The 27,056-nt window shown below is 36.2% G+C and overlaps 1 protein-coding gene across 1 annotated transcript in view; it reads left to right on the top strand.

Moving 5' to 3' along the window:
• LOC115417649 (rab GTPase-activating protein 1-like) overlaps nt 1-27,056 on the top strand; it is a 281,857-nt gene that overhangs the window by 37,540 nt on the left and 217,261 nt on the right. Inside the window, exons 6-10 of the mRNA XM_030131657.1 lie at nt 2,877-3,034; nt 3,136-3,246; nt 11,147-11,213; nt 13,574-13,676; nt 20,281-20,447. Of these exons, the coding sequence (XP_029987517.1) occupies nt 2,877-3,034; nt 3,136-3,246; nt 11,147-11,213; nt 13,574-13,676; nt 20,281-20,447 (606 nt within the window). The remainder of the gene's footprint in view (nt 1-2,876; nt 3,035-3,135; nt 3,247-11,146; nt 11,214-13,573; nt 13,677-20,280; nt 20,448-27,056) is intronic.

Raw genomic sequence — 27,056 nt, 5'->3', positions numbered from 1 at the left:
CTAACAAAAAACTAAGCAGGCATCAGGTAACCTGCGTGGAGTGGAGGGGTGCCTGGACGTGCACGCTCCACACTGGACGTGCACTCTCCACACAGGACGTGCACTCTCCACACAGGACGCTGGAATGGCTGAGGAGGAGCAGAGAGAGAGAGAGACCCCACCCACGGGTGCCCAACTAAATAGCGCAAGTGGTGCCAAACTAATTAAGTTTAAACATAAAAAAATAGAAGAAATACCACAAAGGACAAAAAATAGTTAACCTAGAAAAGCGCAATCAACTAGGCAAAATATCTCCAAAATTATCAGTCAAAAACAGACCAAACAAACCAAGTCAAAAGAAGAAAAAGACTAGAAAAAATAGTGCACAGCACCTAACAAATGTGAAAAAAATAATAGTGAAGTCAAGGCTGTATCGACCACAACTACATTAGAAACCTGTTTGTTGACTTAAGACTATTATGATATTATGTAGCAGACACATTATACGGACAAAAGTATGTGGACATGTTGAATTCAGGTGTTTCTTTTCTAACAGGGGTCTGGGATGCAAAACAATAATGACTAATGTCAGAATAGAGTTTTACATTTGGATAAATATCATTGCATTGGTTAGTTTGGGTTAAATTTTTTATCTTTGTTTCCAAAATGCCTCAGAGATGGTTTTGACTTAATTTCTCTCAACATTGATTTTATTTTTTATCCATGACTATGGAATGTTCTACCTCTAAATTTCTAAAATATTTTTCATTCTCTGACTGTAAATAATAACTTTCTACCACAACTAACCACCTACTTTCTTCACATCTCTCTGAGGAAGAAAAGAATTACGCATTAAACTTTACGGAAATATTGATGTTTATAAACTATATGGACAAAAATATTGGGACACATCAATTTTTCAGCTGTAAGATGTCCTGTTCATGATGATTTGAGATAAATATAAGTATAACAGGCCATTTAGATAAATAATCAGGCATGCATTTTGGAGATCTGCATGTATTATTTTGTACTTAGCAGACACACTGAAAACAAAAACGGCAGGTTAAACAAAAAAATGGAGAAGCAAATGGATGTAAAGGTAAATTTACCACCCAAGTAGGTGAAAGACTTTTTCTTTTCTAAGTTTTCTGACATTCAATCTGCTGTATGTATGTATGCATGTATGTATGCATTTATTTATTTATTCATTTATTTATTATAGACAGTGGTGAGACTCACATGAAACCTAATTCTCTTATTTTTTAAGGCAAAGTTATTAAAACATCAATAGATTAACACCAAATTCAGGCCAAAATTTCTCCCTGGGGAGGTTTCTGCTCCCAAACCCTTTCAATTTTTTCCCCATTTGCTGTTTGTTCCATGTCCTTGTGAAAAGATCTTTTATCTTTGCATTTTAAGCGTTTAATGTACACATAAGAACACTAACAGTCAATCTGAATGTAAACATACAGGAGTGATTGTATAAATTGGCTTCCATTGGCCCTATTGACACTTTACTTTATCACATTAATGAAAAATTAACACAATAGATCTAGCAACTTCATCAAAGCCATATTGTAGCCCGGTCACCATCTGTTTGACCTGTTGTCCTCGTACAGACACTTCAGGTCCCTCAGAAAGAGGACAAATAGATTTTGAGACCGTTTCTTCCCCAGAGCTGTCACCACACTTACCTGCAAAAACTAAAAACTCTGGTGTTTGTTCTGTGCAGCCACTTCCCTCAATATGTCCTCATGCAATCATTTCCAGTAATGTGCAATAAATAACTGTGTAAAATTGTGCATTATGTGCAGTAAGTCGTGCAATAGTCCTCTATTCTTACAATAAGATTGCAATATTTATTCCATATATACTGAAAAACAAATGGCAAGGAAGGTTTATTTATATAGCACATTTCATGTACAGGACAATTCAAAGTGCTTCACATGAAACATAAAAGCATTACAGCAGGGGGCAGGAGAAGCAATAAAAAGTATAGACAATAAAAAGCAAAAAAAACAGAACAGAAACAAACTGATAAAACAGATAAAACCGATATACACACTGTTGATACTGTTAATATTGAAAGTATCATGTTTATTTATATTTTATATCTATTTTTATTTTATTCTACTTTAGTTCTATTCTTATTTTACTTTAGTTAAATTTTATATTCTAATTTCTTCTACTTTTATTTATTATTATTTTCTGATTTATTGATTTTTTTTTAATTCACATCTTTATTCATATCTTTTTCATTCATGTTTGACTGGAGTAGCACTTCTAATTTCATTGTACAGGGTGTCCCATAAGTCTCAATACATAGGAAAAATAAACGTTTCTTGACATAAACCATTTTTATTTATATAATATGCTCTATATGACTGCCATTTTGTCGGGAACACATTTCAATGTGTGTCCTCCACTGCTGAAGAAATATAAAGAAATACATGTTAGAACCATATATGTATGGAATGTTTTATGTCTCCTATGTATGGAGACTTATGGGACACCCTCTATACCCAATGACAATAAATTCTATTCTATTCTATTCTATTCTATTCTATTCTATTCTATTCTATTCTATTCTATATGTTGCAGTTCTCCCTTCAGTTCCATATGTGATGACACTGATTGACCAGCAGAGGGCACTGTTGTTCTGTCCTATTTCTTTATCCACAGTACACATTTCTTCAGTTTTATATTTTCACTTTGTCAGTTCCTATTTTCCTGTTTTAATTGTAGATATTAATCCTTATAACCTTGTTTGGACCGTCCTTTTTGTTTGTATAATGAAACCTTCTGCTGTTTCAGGTCTATTCTGTGCTTTACCTCTCAGTTCATCTTCTATTTCTTTGTTCCTCGTCTGATTTATACTCTTGTCCTCTGTCCCCCAGGTCAGCCGTATCCTCTACAGTTTCTCCACAGCTTTTCGCCGTTCATCACGGCCCGCAGACATCAGAGACACGGCGCTGTCTGGGCCGCCGGACAGCGACCTCTACACCTTCACCGTGTCCCTGGAAATCAAAGAGGACGACGGCAAAGGCAACTATAGGTACTTTATACCACTCATGTTTACACACACGAACATCAACTCAACACAATACATCAGGCGTTTCTGCTAAAACACTTCCTCTGTTTGCTTTCTCTTTATAGTCCAGTGCCCAAGGACAGAGATAAGTTCTACTTCAAGCTGCGTCAGAGCGTTCAGAAGAAAGTGGTGGTTTCAGTTCAACAGATGTGCAACAAGGAGCTCGGCATTGAGAGGTAAGAAGCAGATGAATGGCTCCGGGTTTTAACGCAAGGACACAGTAGAAGTCAGTTACACTAGAAAACCTTTGGAAAACAGTGAGGATCCATAACCTGATGGACTTAAGCCCCATCCCAATTCACCCCTTGGCCCCTCCCCCTTACCCCTACCCCTTGTACTTGGCACTACCCCTTGAAATGGAGTTACAAGGGGTAGGGGTTGAAACATTCCCCTATGAAATGGGACAACCCTTCCAGACCTGTTCCGTCAACAGCAGTCATCAATGCCGCTATAAACAGATGCAACAACTTTGTTCCCATAAGTATTCCTCACACCGTCAGCAGTTGAAACCGTCTCTGTTCCATGGGCTTTGGTCATCTTTTTGCGTCTATGAACCGCAAACTGCAGAAATATGATCTATAACACATCACAACGGCATTAAACGGTCGATCAAACGTTGCAGTTGTTTATGAAGAAAATACTTACATTTGTGTGTTTCTTTTTTTTTTTTTTCCCCTAAACCTGCCACCACCACCCCCTCTTCGGAGGACAACTTTATTTTTAATGACGGCTCATGTTTAAGTAACAATCTCCAACTTCATATTCACATGTTCATCCATTCCTTGCTTGTATACATATACATAGAGGGAGGGCTCATATAGTCCAAAGTGTACAAAGACAGGACGAGACAAGACAGTGGGACAAGCCAGGCATGGCAAAAACAGATACTGATTACATATTCATCATTATACATTAGTGTGTGAGGAGAGGGGACCAAACATTTGTGTGTTTTTTTTTCATCACACTGCTGCACTTTTTTGCTGTATTTACCTGCATCTTGCCAATGATTTGAACAGAATTATGGAAGATTTCTCATACCCCTCCATTTGTAGTGTGGTCTTGAAACGTCTCCGTTTCAAGGGCCAAACAGCCTGCCCCCCCTTAGCCCTTCCCCTTCGACTCATCCAGAATCGGGACACCTCTACATCCTTCACGTGAATGTGCAAAATGGAGGGTAGGGGTAAGGGGTGATTTAGGATTGGGTCTTATTCTTTCCAGTTTCCTGTCACTCCTCAGCACATTTTAGTAACTCTTTGTAAAAGTCAGTTTTTTAGGTTGTTTTGAAAGATTGTATCTCAACAATTTTCTGTTTTGTGTCTCACCGGCCAATAGGCCATGAGTTATTGTGAAGGCGCTGTGTCTGGTTGTCGACTTCGTTGACAATTTCATCAAATATCTTCTCCAACAAAATTACTGGTGGGATTTATTACCTCCGCCAAGGAAATAATGTTTTTGTCGGCGTTGGGTTGTCTGTCTTTTTGTGTGCAAGATAACTCAAAAAGTTATGGATGGATTTATATGAAAATTTCAGGAAATGTTGATACTGGCACAAGGACCAAATGATTAAATGTTGGTGGTGATTGGGAGTGGGGGGGCCACATGGGCCCACTGATCTGCCTTGGCGGAGGTCTGTGCTCTACGAGTGCTTTTCTAGAGAAGACAGCGCAGACCTCCGCCAAGGCAGATCAGTGGGCCCATGTGGCCCCCCCACTCCCAATCACCACCAAACTTTAATAATTTGTTGCTTGTGCCAGTGATCTGCCTTGGCGGAGGTCTGCGCTCTCCGAGTGCTTCTAGTTTCACATTTTTTGTTTGTTCACAGTTTTGAGAAATTCTGATGTAAAATTTTTTGACAAATTGGCTCATAACATGTAAATGGTTACAGATATCAATATAGTTACTATTGATCACTGATAGGATGTCATATATGGACTTTCATTTTGGTCCGTGAGCTTTGACCTTGAGCAACCTTTGTAGGGTCAAACTCAAGGTCAACAATGTCTACATTTTAACAATCTTCTCTGAAATTACTGGTTGGATTCATTTACATTTTTATATGGTTCGTCTTTGGGACAATGTCTATAAAGTTTCTGTACAATTTTGAGAAATGTTTTCTGAATTTTTGACAAAGTTTTGAAATATAAAAAATGTGCCTTTTCTTCTAGTGGTCCATATTTTGATGGTTTATAACATGGAAATGGTTAAAGATATCAATGTAGTTACTACTGAGCACTGATAGGAAGTCATATATGGACTTGAGTTTAAAGGCATTTCCAGGTCCCACTAACAAGACTAGAAAATAACTACAGTTTACTAAGTCGTAAGCTCCTGTTTAGCATTAGCTCATCCATGACCCCTCACAGATGGCTATGACACCTTACACTCATCCAACTCTGTTCTTTTTGTAGAAATATGGGAACTTCTGGCTCCAAAAAGCCAACACGGCGATGACCAAATTTTAAAATGGAAGCTCAGAAACAAGTTGGTGACGCCGTTTATAGTATAAACACAAAACACAGAGAAAATATGTTGCATTTAGTTATACTGCAACTTTCAGGATGGACTGATTCTGTGAAAATTACCATCCAAATAGACAGAATATAGACACACTGGTCATAAAAAAGTACAGAAGAAGCTGAAATGAAGTGTGCTGAATGGGGAATAATAGACGCCCTATTGTCCGTCGTGCCGTCTCACTCATTTCTGTGTTTACATGCAGTAGCAGCAGGACATCATTGAAGAACTAGGTCAGGCTTCATCATCAGCTCCTTCCTTTTGCACTCCCTCACCTCCCATCGCCGGCACCTGCCCTTTTCTTTATTTAGAGTGTCAGCAGAAACCCCCATTGTGTTCAGAAGTAATCCTCTCTGAGACGTTCAGCCCGGTGCTTTAATTTATGAATAATTATTTCATAATGGCCGCAGTCATAATGAATGAATAATTCCTCTGAAATGCTGGATGGCTTGACTTGATGTTGTGCGGATGCGGTACATTACGTCCTGTAATTGCTCTGTATCCCGTGGCAGCTGAATGACCACTCCTTAAGACTCCAGACTCATGGATCTAAAATCTAAAATGCCTCTTCACTGCACACTTCACTTCTACTTCACACACACAAACATCAGCTGTTTTATATAAATACAGCCATAACTGGAAATGCATTCTTATGTAATGCATTTGTGATACTGAAATTCACACGGTGACCACTTGATGGCACCTCCTCCCTGAAGCTGAAAACTCTTTACTATAAAAACTGATGATGCTGGAGATCAGGATCAGAATACTTTATTAATTCCAGGAGGGAATTATTGTGTGTTACAGTTGCTACATTCAAGTATAATAAAAAGTAGCAGGAATTAAATTAATACAATAAAAAGGAAAAGAAAAACACTATTCACTTGTAGAATTAATACTGTATATTAATGTTTATGAATCTGTATATAATAAACCATACAGCACCCCAAAAATCTATCCTATATTTATGTGCACACTGTTTACTGATTGCACTTCTGCTTAAAATGCTAAACTGCGTTTTGTTACCTTGTACTTGTACATGTGTAATGACAATAAATTGAATCTAATCTAATCTAAACTACAGGGTTTCTGCGGGTCATTAAAAAGCATTAAAAGTCATTAAGGGTCAAAACACAGTAATGTCCCGTCAGAGAGCGAACTTTAATTGATTGCCATTCCAACATTTATGTCAATATAAAGTAGCTCCTTGTTTTGGATAATCCCTTATGGTCCAACTAAAGCAAAAATGAATTTGAAAGTAAAAATGTGGGTTATTTAGCAACACTGACCTGTCAGATTGTCTCTAAAATGTCCCGTCAGAGAGATTTTGAATACCGTGTTTTGACCCTTAAATAGATTTTGCGAAAATTAAGGCCTTAAATGGCATTAAAAAAACATTAAATTCAATGTTCAGAGGCATTAAAAAGTTAAATACATTTGATGGGGAAAAGAACCGTTGTTATTCACGATTTATTCATTTAATAATTTTGATCGGAAGTATAGTGTGATGACTGACAGGTGGAACCCTTTAATTGACTATTGTTTATGGCCGATACATGAAGTCACGACACCGGATGCTTGAAATACAATGTGCTGTTAGCGTGCTCATGCTGTGGCGAAAGAGCGGAGGGAATATTAGCAAATGTGGGAAAAATGGGAAAATGCAAGTTTCAGCAGAAGTGATTAGAGGAGGAACTATTCAGAACCTGGTTCAATCAATCGATCAATCAATCAAATTTTATTTATATAGCACCAAATCACAACAACAGTTATCTCATGACAATTTACATATCGAGCAGGTCGAAACCAGACTCTCGAGCCAATTTACATAAACCCAACAGAATCCTCCAGGAGCAAAAGCCTATCTAGGGTAAACCGTCATAAAACTATCCACAAACTGTATCTGCAGTCGGACATGGGCATTAAATTTGTTTAAAGCGGCATTAAAAAGGGCATTAAATTAGATTTGCTGATTACCTGCAGAAACTCTGATCTAATATATATAAATATACACCAAATATACATATTTAACACAATTAGAACAGCAGTTTGTTACAATATGTAGTAGACAATATATTATCAGTATGATAATTAAAGAAATCTGCATAAATAAGTGTGTAAAAACTGATGAAAATGATGTGGTTATACAGTCACGGAAAAAATTATTAGACCATCAAAAGTCCTCCAAAACAATGGTTATGCAGTCCAGTCCTAACTCCTGTATGTATCATGTGATTAAAAGAAACAGAAAAGAAAACATATAATGCCTAAAAGCACTGTTTTTGTCAGTACAATGGCAGAGATATTGATGGAAGAACTGAAGTGATTTTGGTTATTATCAAGAAAACATGGAAAATGGATAGATATCAGCTCAGGAATTAAACTAATATGAGCTATCTTTTTTGTTATCATTATATTTGTCCAAACAAATGTACCTTTAGTTGGACCAGGCATTAAAATGAACAAGATATTGAAGGAAAGAAGGGTGGTCTAATAATTTTTTCCACACTGTGTGTTTGGTGTGCAAGAAAAACTTTAAAGCAGCATCCATAGTGATAACAGGAGATAAATATGACCTTGGGCTGAAGATGATGACAGATGACAAGGTTTTATTTTGTTATACTTTATGTTTCTATACAAATTTTACAGTATACAGAACAAACAAAAAACAGACCACATTTAGAGCAGGGGTGTCAAACTCATTTTGTTGAGGGGCCACATGCAGCTTAATATGATCTAAAATGGGCCGGACCAGTAAAATAATACAAATAATAGCATAAGAACTAATAAATATTGTCAGCTCCAAAGTTTTTTCTATGTTTTTGAGTGAAAAAAGTCAAATTCTGTCATGAAAATGTTTACATTTACGAACTGTACTTGAACATAACGTGAACAAATATGAGCAACCTGAAAATTCTGAAGAAAAATAAGCGCAATTTTAGCAATATTACGCCTTTAATTTATCATTTATACATATGCATTACAACTTACAGATCACAGTGGATTTACAAATACACAAAACCTTTAGTAACAGGCAGAATATTGTTAAAATTCCATATACTTCTATTTGGACATTTCAGGTTGTTTGTATTTATTCAGGTTTTTCCACATTTTTTGTAAAAGGCTAGTCTGTAAATGTCAACATTTTTGTGTAATTTAACTTTTTTTTTTTACACTAAAACCAAGAAAAAAGTTTGTGGTTTTCATTATTTATTGTTTATTCTGATAGTATTTTACTGGTCTGACCCATTTTAGATTGAATCGACCTAAAATGATTTGAACATCCTTGATTGTTAATATCTTCAGTGTAATTATTGCATTTCATAAATTCATCCCACGGGCCAGACTGGACCCTTTGGTCTGCCGGTTTTGGCCTCCGGGTCGCATGTTTGACACCTGTGATTTAGAGCATTTAACTGTACCAGGCATAAAAATGAACAAGAAACTGAAAAAAACAAGAGGTGGTCTTATAATTTTTTCCGCAACTGTAAGGTGGAGTTAACCCTTTCATGCCTACTGGTCACTACAGTGGACAGCTATTCTATAGCTGTTCTCTTGTATATTCATGGATTTTGTCGATCTTTTCGTTGCTTTTTTTTTTTTTTTTTTTTTTTTTTTTTTTTTACACGTTATTCAAGCTTTAAGACACTACATATCTTTTCTGACATGAATTGGGAACATTATGTAGATCTCTCCTGAGCATAAACCCCTGGAGTCACAAGTCCTCCCCATAGTTTTCACATAGTTTATCAGTAAATACATGTTTCTGTGCATCAAAAATTAAACGTGTGGTGTCCAGCTGAGTGGACATTTTTGCAACTTAATGAAAAATAGGTTCATAAATTTTTATTTTTTTTCATTATTTTTTTATGTATTTTTGAATTTTTTAAATTATTCTTATTTTATTTTATACTGAACAAAAATATAAATGCACGACTTTTGTTTTTGCTCCCATTTTTCATGAGCTGAACTCAAAGATCTAAAACTTTTTCTGTGTACACACAAGGTTTATTTCTCTCAAGTATTGTTCACAAATCTGTCTAAATTTGTGTTAGTGAACACTTCTTCTTTGCTGAGATAATCCATCCACCTCACAGGTGTGGCATATCAAGATGCTGATTAGACAGCATGATTTTTGCACAGGTGTGCCTTAGGCTGGCTACAATAAAAGGCCACTCCAAAATGTGCAGTTTTATCCCACAGCACAATACCACAGATGTCACAAGTTTTGAGGGAATATGCAATTGGCATGCTGACTTCAGGAATCTCCACCAGAGCTTTTGCCTGTGAATTGAATGTTCATTTTTCTACCATAAGCCATCTCCAAAGCTGTTTCAGAGAATTCATGAAGAAGACTGTGCAAGGAAAATGGTGGTCACACCAAATACTGACTGGTTTTCTGACCCCCCTGGACCACCCAATACAGTAAAAGTGCACATTTTAGAGTGGCCTTTTATTGTGGCCAGCCTAAGTCACACCTGTGCAATAATCCTGCTGTCTAATCAGCATCTTGATCTGCCACATCTGTGAGGTGGATGGATTATCTCAGCAAAGGACAAAGGAGAAGTGCTCACTAACACAGATTTAGACAAATTTATGAACAATATTTGAGAGAAATAGGCCTTTTGTGTACATAGAAAAAGTTTTAGATCTTTGAGTTCAGCTCATGAAAAATGGGAGCAAAAACAAAAGTCGTGCATTTATATTTTTGTTCAGTGTATTTATTTATTTATTTATTTATTTTACTTATTTTTCAGAGGAAATTTTTCAATCGCATTGTTTTTTTCATGCCTAAAGAGGAATAAAAACACTCAGGAAAAATTTTTGATTAAGGTTCTCATAATTCATGCATGAAAGGGTTAAACAGTCTGATGGATGGTTTCCTGTGTGCTATCAGTGGTATCAGTCTTTTACTCAACGTGCTCCTGTGACTGACCACTGTCATGGAGTGGGTGAGTAGAACTGTCCTAATATCGTCCAGATCTTGGACAACATTTGCCACCATCAGAGAGTCCAGCTCCATCCCCACAACGTTACTGAAAATAACTTTCACCAAACACCCCGTGCATCCTGCTTCATTATAAGTTATTGTTGTTTTTGCTTTTGTGTGAGAGGTTTATCCTTGAAAGGATCAGGTTAGAGCACGACTCGTCCTGGTTCCTGTTTGGGCTGCTGGACCGGGGCCAGCTGTGGCCGGGCCATCTGGGTATTTTATTACCCCGAAGGAGCCCAGACTCGCCGGGCCGAGGTTATGCTGAGCTGCACAGGTTATCAAGATAGTTAGTGGTGATACATTTAAAGATACTTAAATTACATTGATACGGTTCATTTATTTCCAAACTGCCCCGTGCTTCAGCCGGAAACCTGAAATATTTGACAGGTTGTAATAGACTAACATGATGAGACTCTGACTTGTCCTCCCAGTCCAGTCTCCTTCATCCAGGACTGATGGGACTGGCTGTGCTGGGGGGGTGGGGGTGAGGGTGGGGGGTGCAGACTGGAACGCTGCAGTGGAATCAGTGATCATTGATTGCGACTGTACCTCCTGTGTCTCCCTTACAGGTGTTTTGGGATGCTGCTCAGCCCAGGCCAGAAGGTCTGCAACAGTGACATGCACCTTCTAGACATGGTGAGCAACAATTTACATCACTTTGAGCGACAATCAGGATTTTATCGATTTGTTTCCTTTTTTTTTTTTTTTTTTTTTTAATGTTAATTTATTTGCACAAAATAAAACAGCAATAGAAAAAACAACAACATTCAAACAAGTAACAAAATTGTGCAGGAGAGGTTAGAAGCCAAAAGAAGGCTTATATGAATACCTCCCGCGAAATGAACAATACACAAAAAAACCCCCAATATAACTGAAATAATAAATTAAAGTAAAAACAATAAAAATGCAATCCACATTACAAATCATCAAATACAAATCGAGTGATCCACAGCCTTACATTTTTTCATGAATTAAAGTCCTTTTCAGATGCTTTTTAAACAATGATAAAGTCGATGTTGATTGAAGTTCAGGTCTTAGATTATTCCACAGATTTGGTCCACGATATTTCAGAGAATACTGACAGACTGAAGTTCGGCAGTACGGAAGATAAAATTTGCTTGAAAATCGTGTCGGAAAGTTGTGAATAACAGAAGACAACATAAAGAAATTGTGAAAAACTTTAGGAAGAATATGAGTTAAGTGAACATATTTGTACATGAAGACACAGGTCTGGTAAACGTTTACATCAAAAACTGAGAGAAGACTTCAAATATTGCATTAAAATCAAACAACACAAGAATTATATCAAAGAAAGTCAAACATTCGAAAAGGAGCGGGATGAAGTTTAACTTCTAATCTCCCACCCCTTTACCCCATCCTTCACCTACCCTAAATTCCTATGTCAGATTCCTTAAGTAACTCAAAAATCCTACACATATCAGACTAACTTCTGATTATGCATAAAACACAAAATTGCTGTGCATATCAAGGATAGACTCTGTCAACTTCACAACAGCATTTCACTGCAAAATAAACTGTCCTTTTCATAGCAGTAATAATGCGCATATTAAAACAAAAATAAGCTCTGTCCATTTCATTACAACAATACACATATCAAAAACAAAAGTACACTATCCGTTTCATAACAATAATGCACACAAATAAACTGTCATTTCTTAGCGGTAATATACTTATCAAAAATAAACTATGTCCAATTCATAACCTTACCCATTTAAAAAACAAAAATTTTACTCTGTCCATTCCATGATTTAACCCATAAAGACCCAGTGGTACTTTTGTGGTAGTTCCCAAATGATTTTTTTTTTCTCTATATTTAACATTTCTTAAATGATTTAGCACCATTTATTATAATATTATCCTCTGTATTTTGCATTTTTCCAGTGAAAATCAGGTATTTTCCAATATTTAACCCATAAGGACCCAGTGTTACTTTTCTGGCACTTTCCAAATGAGTTTTTCTCTATATTTAACCTTCCTTAAGTGATTTAGCACCATTTATTGTAATATTATCTTCTTTATTTTGCATTTTTCGCTGTAAATCAGGTATTTTCTTATATTTAATTCACTAATCATGTAGCTATTCATAAAAGCTCAGATTAAATTTTAGGGATATTATATCAGAAACAATGAAAACTGAAGAAAAAGTGACATTTTCAGTCAAATATATTATTAACTGAACATAAACCAAATGTGTCTATATACTGTCATTTATTAAACTTCACTGGTTTTACTGGGGAATCCATGCTGTAGAAGATGATGGTGTTTCCATGTTCACTACTGAACCTCTGAACATCCAAATGGGTCATATCTGATGACCATGAAAAGATGACAAACTGTATTTTACACCAAATATTTCCATGTATTGATAGAATTAGTGGATCAGCAGGTATTAAACAGTTTAGATCAGTAGATGGTTTTGGTCGTCAGTGGATGTTTGGGTCTTTATGGGTTAATACTCATGCTCCATCCACACTAATGCAGATATTTTTCTAGATTTTCCTCTGTCAGTTTTACAAAATATCAATCAAATATCAATGCAAAAGTAGGGATGACAGGAACAAACATAGAGAGAAACATCTGTTTTGCACAATATCTGCGTTACTGTTCATGTGGAGTTATCATAAGTGTGTAGACTACCTATGTCCAGTGGTGAGAAAATGATCCCCGAACATCCAGTTCAACTCACACGCAGCTGTTAGTCACACCGAGAAAGCTGACTTTGGGAAATTTAAGCAAAAACTAAACATGGGGAAGTGTAAATTTAATAATGCCTGGTTAGAGAAAAGATCATTCTGGACCTGGTTGACACGAACGACTGTGAAATGGCCGTTAAATTCTGTTCTAAGTAGTCTTCAAAAAGTCTTAAAAAGTCTTAAATTTAACTTGTAGGAACCCTGACTGTTGCAAAGTCTATGAATTTGCGTTGTTGGAGTTTCAATTTAAAGTTCTTCAAGCCTTGTTTTAAATTCAAATAGGAGTCGATGGGGAAGAGTTCTGATGGGAAAGCGTACGTGATCACAGGAACATGGAACCCCAACATGGCCGCCTTCCAGCCGCTGAATGAAGACACGCCTAAAGGTGAGTTACGTTAAGTCTGCTATCACAGAATATTCAGTAAAGGATTCCACAACTCTAGTATCCACAGTAGCTTTTACAAAATAAACTATGAACCGAGCCAGGCTAAAAACTCTCCATGTTTAATTCAATTATTAAAATGAGGCGATGTAGAATGTACTTTGGAAGGATTTATTTCCTTATACTGTTGTGACAAATGTGTCGAGGGACCACTTGGTGTTCAAGGTCACATCTGGGAATTATGCAATGCTTGCACCAGAGCTTGGATGTGATAATTGCATTCATCCATTCTCCAGTGTAACATATATTCTCATACCTGGCCCTCTGACCCAGACTTGTCAGAGCTTGGCAGGTTTTCACACATGGAGGCACTGAAGCAGCAGGGCCAGCAGGTCTTTGAGCTTCATAGGCTCTGTTTAGTTTCTGTTTTTTTTTTTTTTTTCCTTGCATTACTGGCTTTCTCTTAAGTCTAGTTAACCCTTAGATGCATAAGTGAGTCCAAAATGACCCGGTAAGGTTGTTTTCTTACAATAAATGCGCGTGCTTCTATGAAACTGGGGCTAAAAATTCAAACAAGATTTAGACTAATGTTATGAAGGAAGTTTGGAAGCACTTTGGGTCTAAGAATTGGTTCTAAAAAGTAAATATTTACTGAAATAAAAGAAACTATTTTTCAGATATAAATTTTTTTATTTATTCCGCATGTAACACGGTAAAAAGGACACGAAAATTACGCGCTACTATTTTTTCGAATGCCTTTTTAGTCTCTCACAGGTACATATTGGGAATCGAAGTAAATATGCAAGGCAGAGTGTTTCACAAAAATGGCTACTGTTGCAAACCATAAAAATAGTTGCAAGATCTTCTAGTCGAAGCCATTTCATTCACCTGTAATATTAAAAAAAACATTAATCATAAATTGGCAAAAGTAAAATCTTCAGAACTTGTTTATTGCAAGAAATATGAAAGAATTTTGGATCATATGATGTGAAAATGCCCATAAATGTAATCAAAAATGTTTAAAAAGCCAATATGTAGCATAGTTCAGAAAGTTGACCTGACTGAGCAAAATGAATGTGATTTTTGGATTCAGCACACCAAAATGATCCTAAATCAGCTCAAAAAACTTAAACAATAAATTTGTTGTTGACCAGTGTAATTTGTGCAGAACAGACTGTAGTTTCAATCAGATTATTGATTTCTTTTGTAAAAGCCACCACGTCGTGTGAAACAGTGACCGGCTCATTGTACATTTTTCGATTGTGGACATGACTTTCATCTTCAAGTGTGTCAAGTGTAACAGTTTTCTAAATATTAGCACAATAACCACAACGTAAATTTAAGAAACGGCTTAATCTGTCGACTCCCTGAGAGTACACGAAATTTAATTGTCTTTGAAAGTGGAATATTTACATTAGCTGGAACAGATTGTTTGTTGTTGTTTTGTTGTCTGTTTTTATTTTTGTGTCTTGCATAAAAAACATGCCCAGCCCTTACATGGGCTTATAAGACACCAAAAATACAAACCAAAAATCAAACACCAGACAATAGGCACAATAGATATAAACAAAACAAAATACGGACCTATTTAAACAAACACATCTGCTGCTTTTTCCAGGCTTTACAAACAAATAATGCTAATTTATATACATTAGAATTAAACAACCATTTCATCTTGTCATCATCAGTGCTCCAGAACAGATCAGGATTTCAGATACACATATCATCAAACACAGGGGCTCTCAGTTCATCATATAGAGGACAATCCAAAAGAAAATGGGATTGATTTTCCACTTCCCCCAAATCACACAGTCCACAGAGTCTGTTTTCTTCTTGGGTTTGGGTGAATCTCCCAGTTTCTACGGCCAAGGGAAGGATTCCTGTTCGCAACTGAGCAATTAGGGACCTTTGGTTCCTGGTCAAATTTGCGCTGACATAAAATTCTGTTTTATGTGTTTTTTAGTTGAATGTATGTCCGCAGCTTTGGTTTAGTCAAGATCCCACTCATCCATTTTTCTTCAAAAGCAGACATTATGTTAGCTCTGATCTTATTAATACTACATGAAAGGTTGTTGTGAAATACAGGGTGGGGAAGCAAAATTTACAATATTTTTGAGGCAGGGATTGAAAGACAGTGTATGACCAATTAGTTTATTGAAAGTCATGAGAATTTATTTGCCACAAGAAAATGTCCATAATAGAAAATGTTTTTATTCTATGTGTCCTCCTTCTTTCTCAATAACTGCCTTCACACGCTTCCTGAAACTTGCGCAAGTGTTCCTCAAATATTGGGGTGACAACTTCTCCCATTCTTCTTTAATAGTATCTTCCAGACTTTCTGGTAATAGTTTTGCTCATAGTCATTCTCTTCTTTCCATTATAAACAGTCTTTATGGACACTCCAACTATTTTTGAAATCTCCTTTGGTGTGACGAGTGCATTCAGCAAATCACACACTCTGTGACGTTTGCTTTCCTGATTACTCATATGGGCAAAAGTTTCTGAAAAGGTATGGATAATAGTGTTAGGTATGATTATGACATCAATATATGTTTGGTTTCAAAACAATTGACATAGTGCCTGCTGAGAAAAAACAACTAAATGTTCATTGTAAATTTTGCTTCCCCACCCTGTATATATTGAAGATGTGCTTCTGCAAAGACAGATCTGACCTGTGCCGCCCAAGGGGACCTTTTCTTACTCCAGCCAAATACTTTTTTGGTTATTTGATTATCTGGCATATTAATAAATCGATTCCATAATCTAACCATTTCACATTTTCTTTGAATTGCACCAGGAACCCAGATTATACAGGGTGGGGAAGCAAAATTTACAATGAACATTTAGTTGTTTTTTCTCAGCAGGCACTACGTCAATTGTTTTGAAACCAAACATATATTGATGTCATAATCATACCTCACACTATTATCCATACCTTTTCAGAAACTTTTGCCCATATGAGTAATCAGGAAAGCAAACGTCAAAGAGTGTGTGATTTGCTGAATGCACTCGTCACACCAAAGGAGATTTCAAAAATAGTTGGAGTGTCCATAAAGACTGTTTATAATGGAAAGAAGAGAATGACGATGAGCAAAACTATTACCAGAAAGTCTGGAAGATACTATTAAAGAAGAATGGGAGAAGTTGTCACCCGAATATTTGAGGAACACTTGCGCAAGTTTCAGGAAGCGTGTGAAGGCAGTTATTGAGAAAGAAGGAGGACACATAGAATAAAAACATTTTCTATTAAGTAAATTTTCTCGTGGCAAATAAATTCTCATGACTTTCAATAAACTAATTGGTCATACACTGTCTTTCAATCCCTGCCTCAAAATATTGTAAATTTTGCTTCCCCACCCTGTAGACAGATTACAGATTATAGATTATAACAGATTATACACAGCAGCACCGTTAATGTAGCTAAACGGAGAGCTCACCTCAACAAAGCCAGTATGAGCGGAGAACTGGACGACTTGGCAACTTGGCTGAGTGGAAAGGATCTGAGTTTGAGTTGAAGGTGGGTGGCAGGTCTGTCAAAGCCGTCTACCTCAGAGAAGTGGAGCAGCGTAAGGCCTGAAGAACACACACACACACACACACACACACACACACAGACACAGACACAGACAGCACAGCGCTCACCCAGAAATCTGTCCACATCTACCAGTGAGGTTGATGGCTGTGTTACATTAATAATGATGCACGCTTCCACTTCAGTTACTGGGTCTAATAAGGAAACACTTTCCAAACATGAGATCTGAAACAACGTGTAGTTTCCATTTTATGTGTTCTACGTTTAACACATTTATATGTGCTTTAGGTTAAAATTTGGCCTTGGCATTATATGCAATATATATATATCAAATTATTTCAATTAATCAAGCTTTTCCTGTTCACAAAACCCTGAAAAATGCCTGAATCGTAAAATTGAGATTATTCCTCTGGAGACATTTCTTGCTAATAAAAAAAACAAGGAACTTCAAAATGGAACTGTTTTGCTTCTTCGAATGTTTCTGAACATGTTTCCTCAGTCATGTATAGTGTACAGTTTTAGTGAGGAAAGAATATTATGTAGTCATGCTTTATCCTCTGTTCTTATAACCACAAAACAGTCAATTAAAATGATAATTTGTCCATAACACTGAAAAAAAAAGAGATTTAATGTTTTTCCCCATATCATCCATCTTGTCTTGTCTTGTCTTATCTTATCTTATCTTATCTTATCTTATCTTATCTTATCTTATCTTATCTTGTCTTATCTTGTCTTATCTTATCTTATCTTATCTTATCTTATCTTATCTTATCTTATCTTATCTTATCTTATCTTATCTTATCTTATCTTATCGTATCGTATCGTATCGTATCGTATCGTATCGTATCGTATCGTATCGTATCGTATCGTATCGTTCCTTTCCTTTCCTTTCCTTTCCTTATGTATGTGTGTGTGTGTCTCGGGGATCACACAAAATTCGGAAAGTGCTCACTGCTGCAGTTTGTCATATTTATGTATTTTTGGTCAACGCAGAGACTAGCGTAAACAGCAAGTTGATAGGACCAATATTTTGGGACGATATTAGTAGTTTTTGGAATACAATAACCTTACAGTCACATTGCTATGCCCAGAATCATGTTGCCTACACTTAGAACAATGGGATAACGTTACTAAGGTGTCACATGACCTTCTTAGAGTGAACAGTGAATGGGTGGAGTGACGTTTTCAGATGTCTTTGAGGTGAACAATGACAACAGATAAACAATCGGGCCACCTTGCCGACTAAATATGTAAAACAATAACAATCACACTTCAAACAGTTGTAATCGAAATACATCAACTATCACATGTTAAATTATAAATATCACGATTTACCAAACAATGTTTATGTCAGTACTTATAAAATACAGACTAACATTTTTTCCCAGAAGTCAGCTCTGCACAGCATAAAAACGACCACATCTAGAACCCGTGGGGAACCACAGGTCAACACGCTAGTACATTTTTTTTTTTTTGACACTTTATTTTTATGGTTTGATTTCTGTACAATACAAAACAAACATAAGGGACCTTTGTGACTAACAACTGGTTTTAGTAATGTGACGTTGAAATGAAAATTGTCCATTTCTTCCATTTATCATGACACTAACGCTAGTACATTTTATAATTGTAGAGAAGTTAACTTGCCTAGTATTTGTTTTAAAATAAAATATAAAATTAATGTGATCTACAATATGAAATCTCCACTCAACTCTACTTAAATCTACAGGTAAACCTATAATCTAACATTGCATTCTTTCTTTTTTCTTTTTCTTTTTTTTTTTTCAACGCTTTCATGCATGAATTATGATTACCGAAATAAAGACTTTTTTCCTGAATGTTTTTATTCCTCTTTAGGCATAAAAAAAACAATGTGATTGAAATTTCTTTATGAAACTATTTTTCATGGAGTTACAAAAATGTCCCCTCAACTGGACACCATACATTTAATTTTTGAAGCAAAGAAACATGTATTTACTGACATACTGTGTGACAACTATGAAATAAAATCATTTTTAATGCTGTGAATCTGATGTTTCCTCACATTTTAACATATTATAATACTAGTTATTACTCAATCAGATAATACGCAACAAAAAAAACAACTATTTTTTTGTTTTAAAAGAAATTTAACCCTTTCATGTATGAATTATAGGGACCTTAATAAAGATTTTTTTCCTGAGTGTTTTCGTTTCTCTTTAGGCATGAAAAAAACAATGCAACTGAAAATTTTCCTATGAACCTATTTTTCATGGAGTTGCAAAAATATCCACTCAGCTGGACACCATGCATTTAATTTTTGAAGCAAAGAAACATTTTTATTTTATTCTTTCTTTAACATGTATTTACTGACATAGTGGGTGAAAACTATGAAATAAAAACATTTTTAATGCTCCTAATTTGATGTTTTCTCACATTTTAACATACTCTAATACTAGTCACTACTCAATTCATGGAGATAATATGAAAAAAAAAAACCTTTTTGTTTTAAAAAAAAAAAAAAAAAAACCCTCTTAATTACAGTCTAATAACAAGCAATTAATTTACACTCAAACATGTTACTGCAGATCAGGTTTATCAAGAACAGCAAAATTACAGTAATGGTTTGAATTGCCGTCTATGGGGATGATACATAAGCGTCTACTGTGTTGTCTGATATGAAACTAACACAACAAAATTCATTAATATATAAGAGAACAGCTGTAGAATAGCTGTCCACTGTAGTGACCACTATGCATGAAAGGGTTAAATTACAGTCTAATAACAATTAGCAATTGATTTAGACTCAAATATGTTGCTGCAGATCAGGTTTAGCAAGAACAGGAACAGTAATGGTATGAATTGTAATGTATGGGGTGTTGCATAAGTGTCCGCTGTGTCGGTTGATATGCAAGTAAAACAACAAAATCCATGAATATACATTAAAACAGCTGTAGAATAACTGTCCACTGTAGTGACCACTATGCATGAAAGGGTTAAACATACTTTGATTCCACTACTAAAACATGAGTCTAAACAGTCTGACATTCATCCACTTTGTGTTTTCCTTCCTCTTTTCCACCCGTTGTGGTCCAGATAAACAGGTGTACCTGACGGTGGCGGTGGACCTGGTTGTGACCGAGGTGGTGGAACCCGTTCGCTTCCTTTTGGAAACACTGGTCAGAGTTTATCCGTCCAATGAACGCTTCTGGTACTTCAGCCGCAAGACCTTCAGTGAGACCTTCTACCTCAAACTCAGACAGGTATGTCCACTCTGGGTTTTACTGCTCTAATCAGCTGATACTGTTTTTACCATTAGAACCCTGCATATAAACTGTATGGACAAAAGTATTGGGACACATCATGTGCTGCACAGCTATAAGATTTCCTGTTCATGATGATTTGAGATAAAAACATCAATGTTTCCTTCAAGTTTAATGGTAGATTTTTCTACTTAAGTGAGATGTGAAGAAAGTTGTTGGTTTGTTGGTCTCATGCATTTATTTAGAGCCTCTAATAAGTGGTCTGGTGCTTCTGTAATTTATTACTCTGTTTATTGGATTTCATGGATAAAATGAAGATGCGATGTCACAACAATAATGCAGATTTTGACTGAACTTGGGACTTAAAGGTGCCGTATGTAGGATTTTGGCCAAAACTGGTACTGCAATCACATTCAAAATACTGTAGAGCATGGTATCCTCCCCTCCTCCCCCCAGACTAGGGGTTGCCAGATCAAGCATGAGCGTCTACTAATAGCGTTTCTACTAATCCTTGCCACCATACCATAAATTTCATGAAATTTATGATTTTTTTTGTATGAATACAAAAAAATCATCACCAGACTTATTATACATAAGTATAATATATAACAGGCCAGGACAAACGTCCTGCCCACTCAAATGAAAGTTTGCGAAGATTCAGGAGATAGGGAAAAGGGAAATGAGCCTTAGTTTCACTTTTACTTCTGTGAAGTACAAGCGGCACAGATCGCATATACATCTCCTTGTTTTGTTTCTCACTTTGTCACAATGTATTTGGGAATAATAAGAGGCCTTTTAGGTTTGTTAACATCAGACATTTATGATCCGAAATGTTCCAGCTGCAGCTCATTGGCATCTGGTAACCTGGATGCTGAAAGGCAACTGACTCTGTGATTGGCAGACAGGTGATGGGCGGAGCCTCAGATCAAAACACACAATGACAACACTAACATCATTTCGGGGCTGACACTGAGCTTTTCAAATGCAAATATTCTGGCTGGACTATTACTGTCACTAATATCAGTATTTGAAATGAACATGATTCCTTAATGTCTGGTGACAGTCAGGGCCAGTATATAATTACTTAGAACATAATTCCTACATACTACACCTTTAAAAGAGATGGTCTTCAATATTATATGCATTTAAGCAAATATTGATGTTTCTGAACTATATGGACAAAAATATTGGGGCACATCATGTCTGCAGCTGTAAGATGTCTTTTTCATGATGATTTGAGATAAAAACATCAATATTTCCGTAAAGTTTAATGGGAGATTTTTCTTCTTAAGAGAGATGTGAAGAAAGTAGATGGTTAGTTGTGGTAGAAAATTATTCTTTACAGTCAGAGCATGAAAAATATTATAGAAATTTCGAAGAAGAACATTTAAAATCATAGTCATGGATTAAAAAAAAACTTAAATCAATGTTCTCTGAGGTATTTTAGAAGCAAAGATAACAATTTAAACCAAAGTAACCAATGCAATGATATTTATCCCAATACAATTTATTTATTTATTTGTTTATTTGACGAGGACAATGCATATTAATCCATAGTCCTCAACATTTAAAGACAGACTAAACATACAAACAAGACAATACAGTGTATACAACACATTACTATATAAAAGCATACATCATACAATACATTATTACTACAATAAATACAGTATAAAACTGCCAAGAAGAATAACTATTGAGATGGAAATTAAATGCTGATCAGACATCACAGGTTTGACTAGATTTTAACCTTTTTTTTTTTTTTTTTAGGTCTTTTTTTAAATGTATAAAAGGTGGGAATTTCTTGAATAGTCATTGGAAGACTATTCCAGCTCTTATTGCTGATAACATAGATGGTGTTTTGGCCTATTTTAGTTTGTCTGAGCGGCACCTCATAGTCCCCTCTAGAAACAGATCTTGTACTCAAATTGTCGTCTCTTGGTCGAATAAATTCCTCCGAGGGGGGAAGGGGATTATAGATAAGACAGGTGATTTTGAAAAATTTTAAGTTTTCAAAATTTAACAGATTATATTTTTCAAGAATTGTACAGTGATGGACTGAATAGGAATATAAAACTCTATTCAGATTCTTCCAGGATTATCTCTGGACCTGCTGCGGTGGTCCGGCCTCTTCCCTGCCCTCATCATCACCACTCACTTATCCTCAACCGCCTCCATGTGTCTCCCCCTACTCCCCCCTTCTCCCCCTCTCCCCCAGTCTCTATCTCTATCGCTCTCTCTTTTTCTCCTTCTCTACTCTCTCTCTTTAACCCCAACTGGTCAAGGCAGACGGCCATCCTCCAGGAGTCTGGGTCTGCTCGAGGTTTCTGCTGTTAAAGGGAAGTTTTTCCTTCCGCTGTCACCAGTCACAAGTGTTTGCTCCTGGAGGATTCTGTTGGGTTTCTGTAAATTGGCCTAGAGTCTGGTTTTGACCAACTCTATATATAAAATGTCAAGCGATAACTTTTTTTTGTGATCTGGCGCTATATAAATAAAATTTGATTGATTGAGTGATTTAATTGGTTTTCCCCTGTAAGTCGCTTTGGAAAAAAGCGTCTGCCAGATGCGTAAACATAAACATAAACATATATTATGGCGTTTGAATTATTGTTTTGTATCCCAGACCCCTGTTGGAAAAGAAACACCTGAATTCAACGTGTCCACATACTTTTGTCCATATAGTGTATTTCTTTTATAGTATCTTAATTTTAGATTGCAGTTGGCCTGAAAAGGGGTTATGTATTGGTGGTTTTCTGCTCTAATCTGTGCCTGTTTTTGGATGAAGACAGTGGATGGGTGACTTTAAAAAAAAAAAAAAAAAAAGTGTCCCATTAGGTTGTATATGTTTCTAGTTTATAGTTGTTTTGTACTTTCATTCAGTAGTTATGAACATATCAGTGAGTGACACATCTTGGACCAAACTGTCCGTGTGTCCTGTGGGTGATTTATACACATATTGATGGTAAAGTTGAGATAATACGTTCTATATTCAAAGGTACTTAATAATCAGTATGTTTGTTAAAGGTGGTTTAACACACAACTGTGTTTGTACTGACTTCCAATGAATTTTTCTCTGTATCGAACTTTTCCTGAATAATGTCATTATTTATTATTTTACCCTCTGCACTGTGCATTGAAAAGCAGATGTTTTTCCTATATTTAATTCACTGGTCATATAGATGTTCATAAAAGCTCAGAGTAAATTTAAAGGTGATTATATCAAACATAGAAAACTGAAACAAAGGTGACTTTTTCAGTAAGATCTATCATTAATTAAACATAAAACATGCGTCTCCATCCGCTGTCATTGATCCAACTCCATGGGTTTTACTGGCGAATCACTGTTGTAGAAGATGACGGTGTTTCCACGGTTACTATGGAGCCTCTGAACGTCCAAATGGGTCATATCTGATGACCATGAAAAGATGACAAACTGTATTTTACAACAATTATTTACATGTATTGATAGGTTTAGGATTAGATGTTGAAAAGTTATTAAACATTTTAGATCAGTAGATGCTTTTGGTTACAGCTGTTTAGCTCTATGAGGGTTGACATTACGATTTGTGAGGAAATGTGAATAAATTATTTTACGTCTATCAGATATGTGTACAGATTGTAATGTACTTTTTTTTAAAATATATTTTGTTTTGCAGTTTTCACTTACGTTAAAACACAAGAACAAAGGCTCAGATTTGTGTAACAACTAATTAATTAATGAACTAGCCAGTTGATTGTAATGTACTTTTTAAAGAACAGGAGCACTGTCCTGGTTTTCTCATTTGCAAACTGCAGTAGAAAATCTACCCTGTGACTGGAGGTTTTGGGCACTTATAGATGTTTTCAGACAGGTAGACGTGTTAAATTCAATTCAGTTTTATTTATATAATGTCAATCATAATACATGATTATCTCAGGGAACTTGACAAATAACGGCCAAGTATGCAGAGAAGAAACCCGACAAAACCTCCACGAGCGAGCCCATGGCAGCAGCAGACAGGAGAAAGCTTGTTTTTGTAAATATGTGATTGACATATGTAATCACCGATGGCTGCTTCAAATTCTGCCAGATGTGGCTCAGCACAGAAGCTGGAAAACATGGCTTCACTTTCCTATAACAGAACAGGGTGCTTACACAGGCACTGAAAATCTGAAAAAACATGGAATTTTGAAATGTTGAGTGAAAGTCTTTATAAAGTATGGAAAAAAGTTTTAGTTGCATTTTAGAGTATGCTCAAAGGCACATAATCTTATTAGATAACAAGGGTTATGCTGTCGAGGGCCGGCGGCAAGGGTATATTCTAGAGCCCGACCGATTAATCAGCCGGCCGATTAATCGGGCCGATTATAGTGTATCACCAATTAATCAACATCGGCCAATATGTAGCCGATATATTAACTTTTTTTTTTGCTGTGCGGAGATTCTGTCGCTCACTGCTCCTGTGTGTGTGTGTGTGTGTGTGTGTGTGTGTGTGTGTGCTGCCCGGAGAATAAGAGGAACTTTAAAGCGAGTTAGTTTCACTTTCTGCTCTGACAATGACGCTATCACCCCCCCACACACACAATCACATACTCACGGAGCTACTGTGCGCTCTGACGAGGATTGCCTGCAACCAGCACCTGGAAAACAGATGGAATGTACGCAGAGGATGGACAGAACACTCCGTCCGTGTCTGTAACGTTACTGTCAGTCAGTGTTACTTTTATCACTGTCATTTATTTCGCTAAATCTCCACACTCCCCACACATTATTCCACCGCCGCGTACCTGCTGCACTGAACTGTGAATGTCACGCGGCCGTAAGTGGTATCAGTGCAGTTGTATCAGATTAGTTTTACAAGTACGAGTACAAGTACACACACTGAGTATCAGAACTGATGTCTGATACTGTTATTGGAATTGGTGCATCCCTAGTAACCCTCAATGTTAATCTGTGCTTTTATAAACATCTACATGATCTGTGAATTAAATACAAGAAAAATACCTGATTTTTATTGAAAAACGCAAAATACAGGGTGTCCCATAAGTCTCCATACATAGGAAAAATAAACGTTTCTTGACATAAACCATTTTTATTTATACTGTATAATATGCTCTAAATGACTGCCATTTTGTTGGGAACACATTTCAATGCGTGTCCTCCACTGCTGAAGAACTATAAAGAAGAAATATAAAGAAATACATGTTAGAACCATATATGTATGGAATGTATTATGTCTCCTATGTATGGAGACTTATGGGACACCCTGTACAGAGGATATTATCATAAATGGTGATAAATCATTTAAAAAAGGTTAAATAGAAAGAAAAACATTCATTTGGGAACTGCCACAAAAGTAGCACTGGGTCTTTATGGGTTAAAATATATCACAGGTTGAATTTTGCAGGTTATTTTTCTCAGATTTATTTACATACTACATCTGAAACTACACAGCTTAATTCAAGAATCCGATAAACACCAGAAAAATGAGGCATGAGATGTGGATTTGCGAAGTGGAGGAGTCGGAGTGGGCAGAGTGTCAGTGACCTGTCAAAACTCTACCGTCTGTTCAGGATGTAAAATGAGTCAACTTTGATTTCTTTTTTTTTTCCACATCCGCCCTTTTGCCAGCATCTCATTGTCAGGTTGTTGCTACTGATGTTCAACATGTCGTTCCCACCCCCACCTACTACATAATAACGTGTCAAATCCCCTTCTGCCGCCCAAACTATCATGTAAAGACGTGTGTGAATGTCGGCACGTTGAAAACCTCGGTTTCGATTGTTTTCTTTTTTTTTTTTATACTTTATTTTTAACAGATTTTACATTTTTTAACAAACAGACAGTAAAACAAAAAAGTAAAGACATACGAAACGAGATGTCAACAACCACAGACAGGGCAGTATCAAAACTTAAAATACAACGATAAAGAAGTGGGTCAGTGAGTCACAATGTTATCCCATCATGATCAGAGGGTTGAACTAGTTTGGGTATTGTCCTGTTTCAGTCCATGTCAGATCATTCAGATATATTCTCATGTTGCATCAGATAATGTCCCGTAAACCTGCTGACATAATTACATCCACCATTTTCATAAACATTTGTGCACATTTTCCTGGAATGCATATTTACACATATTGACAGTAAAACACACAGATGTTGACATATATGTGTATTTCTCATGAGAAAAACAAGGTGTTGTCCTATTGGGGCGTCATGTCTTCTGGGACAGATGTCCATTTTAGCCAATAATTAGTAAATTTGTCCAAATTATGGTTCAAGGAGAAAGTTAGTTTTTCCATATTGCATATTTCTTTAATAATTCCAGTCCATTCCTTCTTTGTTGGGGGTTCTTCGCTCAGCCATTTTCTTGTTATGGCTTTTTTTACAGGCTGCCATCATTATATTAATCAGGTATTTGTCTCCAGAGTTGACTGTGGGTGGTAGATTTCCAAGATAAACTGTGCAGAAATCATGTTTAATCTCAAACCCCATTATTGTGTTCATCATTTTCATCGTTTCAATCCAGTAAATTCTAATTCTTGGACAATCCCAGAAAATGTGAAAATGGTCTGCAAGGGCGTTCCCACATTTTCTCCAACAATTCCCATAACTCGGTAGGCCCTTTT

This window comes from Sphaeramia orbicularis, chromosome 4, assembly GCF_902148855.1.
Source record: "Sphaeramia orbicularis chromosome 4, fSphaOr1.1, whole genome shotgun sequence".
Taxonomy (NCBI): Eukaryota; Metazoa; Chordata; class Actinopteri; order Kurtiformes; family Apogonidae; genus Sphaeramia; species Sphaeramia orbicularis.
This window is presented reverse-complemented; position numbering and strand designations above follow the sequence as displayed.